Here is a 4499-nt window from a genome sequence, read left to right as displayed (position 1 = left end):
GGCTGAGGGAGAGCTGACCTGCCCCAGACCCACAGGTGTGACCTCTCAGGGCGGGAGTGGAGCCAGTGCTACATGTACAGGTTGTCAGTCAGCGACGGGGACTCACATTGGTCTTTCTGGATCCCAGGAGAGATCACCTCACTGATGACACTGATGTCAACAGTCCACACCCCTGGCAAACCCACTATAAATGTCAGACATGCCGTTACCATCGTGATCCCCAACTTACATCCTTGCAGACTGAAATGCAGATGGTGAGGCCACATCCTCAGTGCCCACAGTGAGATGGGATGGATCTGTGCTCTGCTCTCCAGCACCACTTACTTATATGACCTCAGGCACAGTCCCAGGACTCAGTGACCCGGGGACTCGGGAAAGCTGCTCTCAGGTGGACTTTTCAAGGGAACCTGCTTCCTGAGGTGGGGGCTTTCCCCTGACCATGACACCCTCATGCTCTGCAAGCCATTCACTGTGAAGGTTTACTTCCACGATTCATGCATGTTCTCTCACCCAGTGCAGTGGGGACTGTGTTCCCTGACCTTCAGTGTCACTGGCTCTGACAGAGAGAGTTAGAAATGAACACTTCTAGAAGGAGTGAGTCTGTGCACTGTGACCAGGTCACCATCCCAGCATATTGGAGTCCTGAGGAGCTTCCAGGAGCTGTCGGTTCTTAGTTCTTGGGAGCCTTGGGGATTCCTCAAGGTCCACCCGCAAGGAAGGAGCCCTGAAGCTCACGGTGTTCCTGCAGACACTCAGTGGTGCACAGGAAAAAGGCACGTCAGGCTACTGGCCAAGTCAGCAATGCTAGGAACCATGACCATCTCAGCAAGAATGACAACCTTGTCCACAAAATACACGGTGTGTTTAGTTGTTATGAATAAATCCACCTCCAGAGCAACTCTTGATAATATTTAAACTGTTTCAGGTGAAGAAATGTTCACCCAAGTTAAGGGAAACACGGAGTCCGTTGTGAATTATGACAAACGTTAAATTTTACCTCACTTTGTCTGAATTCAATGTGATTCTTACATGTATGGTTTCTCTCAAATACTTGCGCATCCAGAAATATCAACATGACGTGATGCAGAGATGAAAGAACAAGAGTCTGTGTCTGACAACTTGGAGGACCCTAAATGTTTGCTGGGTATTTATGTGAAACATGTACATCCATGGGATTAAAGTCTGTTCCCCAAATCGGCCATTAATCCTTGAGCACAGCTGATTTCCTGACTAGCCCCTCAGCATCACTTCATTCCTGGACAGAGTCCCCCAAGCATCGGACGGGGACCCCAGGTGGGGGCTGAGTTCTCTGAGCGCACAGTCAGCACCCTCCTCACAGGGGAGCCCCAGATACAGGGACCTCCCTTCACTACTTTCTGCTTTTTATAAAATGGTCCCTCCTATATGCAAATATCCCCTTACTCCACAAGGTAAAAACAAAGGACCAGTTCACTTAAATTCGGGTTTCTCCTCACGCTTGAAGAGGTTTTCTGGGCTCCATGAACCTCATCTGCAAGAAAATGAATCCACTGTGGCTCTTCCTCTTCCTGGTCTCAGCTCCCAGAGGTGAGTGTTTCCGGGATTCCGACGTGAACACATGGGGAAGCTGCATCTGAGCCCCTGAGTCACCGGGGTTCTCTCTGTCCACAGGTGTCCTGTCCCAGTGGCAGCTGCAGGGGTCGGGGCCCAGCCTGGTGAAGCCCTCACAGACCCTCTCCCTCACCTGCACCGTCTCTGGATTCTCATTAACCAGCAATGCTGTAGCCTGGGTCCGACAGCCTCCAGGAAAGGGGCTGGAGTGGGTTGGTGTGATGTGGAGTGATGGAAGCACAGGCTATAACCCAACTCTTAAGTCCCGGCTCAGCATCACCAGGGACACGTCCAAGAGCCAAGTCTATTTATCACTGAGCAGCCTGACAACTGAAGACACAGCCGTGTATTACTGTGCGGGAGACACAGTGAGGGGAAGTCAGGGTGGGCCCAGGCACGAACCTCCCTGCACGGGGGTCCATAACCACCAGGGGGCACTCAGGACCCAACAAGTACAGGGCTGAGGCCTGGGGCAGGTGCAGATAGGGGCTGGGAGGGAACTCTTGTTAGAACCTGTGCTTTCCTCTTCCTGCCCAGGAGCTCCACCAGAGACCCTCTCCTGTATCCTACTATTTCATTGTTGTGGTTTATGTTGTGTCTAGAAAATTTTGTGAGCATGTCCATATTCATTTAATTTTTATTTTTATTATACTTGTGTATATATATACTCATATGCACACAGACATATAGTACTCAGGAATTAAGGTTGTTTTTCATTTCTTTATTTTTCTTTTTCACAAAGGAGCTCAAAACAACCCTGAGGCTCACCATAATCCTCCGTTTGAGTATCATGTTTGTGAAACTGGTAAATATCCTGAGAATGCACAAGAGATTTTTAACCATTATTAATTTTGAGGGTTTTTTCCTACATGTGGAAGAAAGAGACACACCCTCCTGCTTCATTCAACCTGCACAAATAGTTTGAATTCTGCAGCAGGCAGTGTTACAGACTCCAATGCCAGAGCGCTCCGATACTGCATTTGCAATGATCCTCATTATTCACAGATTACATATTTTCAAATTCAGCTACTTGCCTGCTTTTATGAGCACCCCAAAATAAATAATGTCATTTTGTGGTCATTTACGGACATTTGCAATGTGGCCGGTTCTTTCAATCACCCAGCACACACACACATTCCCATCTGAGGTCCGTCAAAGAGATAGTCTCTTTTCTTCTTTTAACTTCCGTCATGTAAATGAGCAATTTCTGGGGTCAACATGGGGCTTTGCTCACATTTCTGTGATTCTTGGCAAGTGTTTAAGGTGGGTCCATGCACAGTGCTGAAGAACAGTCTAGTGTCCTTACACTCAAATGGCTGTGAGTGGACCTAGGAGAAAATGTTCATGACAGATCAGCTTCACTCAGGCATGATTATATGGCCATGGGCTATGCGATTGATATTCATGTTTCCAACATAAATTTCATCCATAACAAGAAGGCAAAACTCACTGTTGCATATTTAATGCAGCTTTTGAAACTTGGCTTAATTCCAAATACATCATTGCAGGTGGGGGCTTATGGCCAAGAATAGGGTGGGGTGGAGTAGATTGGAAATTACTAACAGAAGAAATACAGGCTAAGGGAGACCTGAAGCTGTATTTAAATAGACTCAAAAGGATTCTTGCTAAAGGGAGACCAGGGTGATCCGATATCATGTGGGTGACAGGAGGTTTGATGGCTTTGATCAAATACTGAGGTTGATCAGAGTTCAAGGGTGGGACATTCTCATTATTCTCACCGAGCAGGGCTCTTGACAAAACCTGGCCACGCAAATATAAACACAGAAGCCCACAGCTCAAGACTAGTTAAGAACAGCATTACAAGGAGACTGTTGGCTAAGGGGTGGTCAAGGGTCTTTGTCACACTTAAGAAGAGTAATAATGAACATACAAGTAAACCAGGGATGCACACAGACTACAGAGAAAAGACCATCTGTTTACTCAGTGAGAAGAGGTCCATCTGCAAGGAAAGGAGAAAGACCTGAGAAGGACCCAAGCCTGCTGACACCTGATCTCAGAGTTCTGGCATCCAGGTTTGAGAGAAGCCAACTAATACACCTATAATATAGACATATATGGAAAAGTAAGTATCATATTGGAAAAGAAACATCATCCATTCTTCAGAGGTGATATGATGATCATCCCCAAAAAGACATATAAATGCCTAAAGTAACAGTCTTTAGAATTCATAATTGGGTATAAAATGATTGGTGGATAAATTAATGACCAAATTTTATTTCTATAAGTTGGAAATGAATAATAATAAAATGAATTAAAATTAAAGGTATGATTTTTTTCTTACAAAAGAGAACTCAAATTTTTAAGGGAGGAGGTTTTAAAGAGTATGCAAAATTTTTCGGGGGATTTATAAGTAAGTATCATTGACATAAGATGAGAGGTGAAAAACTGAGGTACAGAACAACAACAAATGAATAGAACCCATATCGTTGAACTGTGTTCGCTCTATTTACAATAAATATGCTGACAGAGTGGGATGAAATGTGTAAAGTTGGTTGTGTGACTAATGATAAAGTGCACAGCACTTGTTTAACAAGCAGCTCAGCGTTAGAACAGAGAAACAGAGAAGGTGTGCAGGGGGCAGAGGAGGAGGTCAGAGGCAGCCCGGAGGGGATGAAAGGAGGAGTGTGTGAGATGCCCAGCTGTAGGCATTAGTGTCAGATGTGTCCTCAGGAAGTTTTCACATGAAACCCTGGAGGGAAAGTAAGACCTGCTGCGCTTACCGTCACATCCCTGCCCTCTGACTCTCCTTTGTCCAAACACTCCTGTTCTGGAAGGAGAGGACCTGTGATCAGTGAACAGAAGCTGTGTCCACCCTGGATCTCAGCCAGCACCCTCCTCCAGAGCCCTAGAGAAGGACCAGCCAGGACCATCTTTATATGGAAACATGC

The 4499-nt window shown here is 46.1% G+C and overlaps 1 gene segment (V, D, J or C); it reads left to right on the top strand.

Annotated features, from left to right (window-relative positions):
• Positions 1 to 1499: 1499 nt before the first annotated feature.
• Positions 1500 to 2054, top strand: LOC129392558 (immunoglobulin heavy variable 4-59-like). The segment is given in 2 exon segments: positions 1500 to 1566; positions 1651 to 2054. Coding segments are annotated over 2 exon segments (471 nt in total).
• Positions 2055 to 4499: the final 2445 nt, after the last annotated feature.

The sequence above is a fragment of the Physeter macrocephalus genome, chromosome 11 (genome assembly GCF_002837175.3).
Source record: "Physeter macrocephalus isolate SW-GA chromosome 11, ASM283717v5, whole genome shotgun sequence".
NCBI classification, from domain to species: Eukaryota; Metazoa; Chordata; class Mammalia; order Artiodactyla; family Physeteridae; genus Physeter; species Physeter macrocephalus.
Note: the sequence above shows the minus strand (reverse complement) of the source record. Positions and strands in the feature narration are given on the sequence as shown.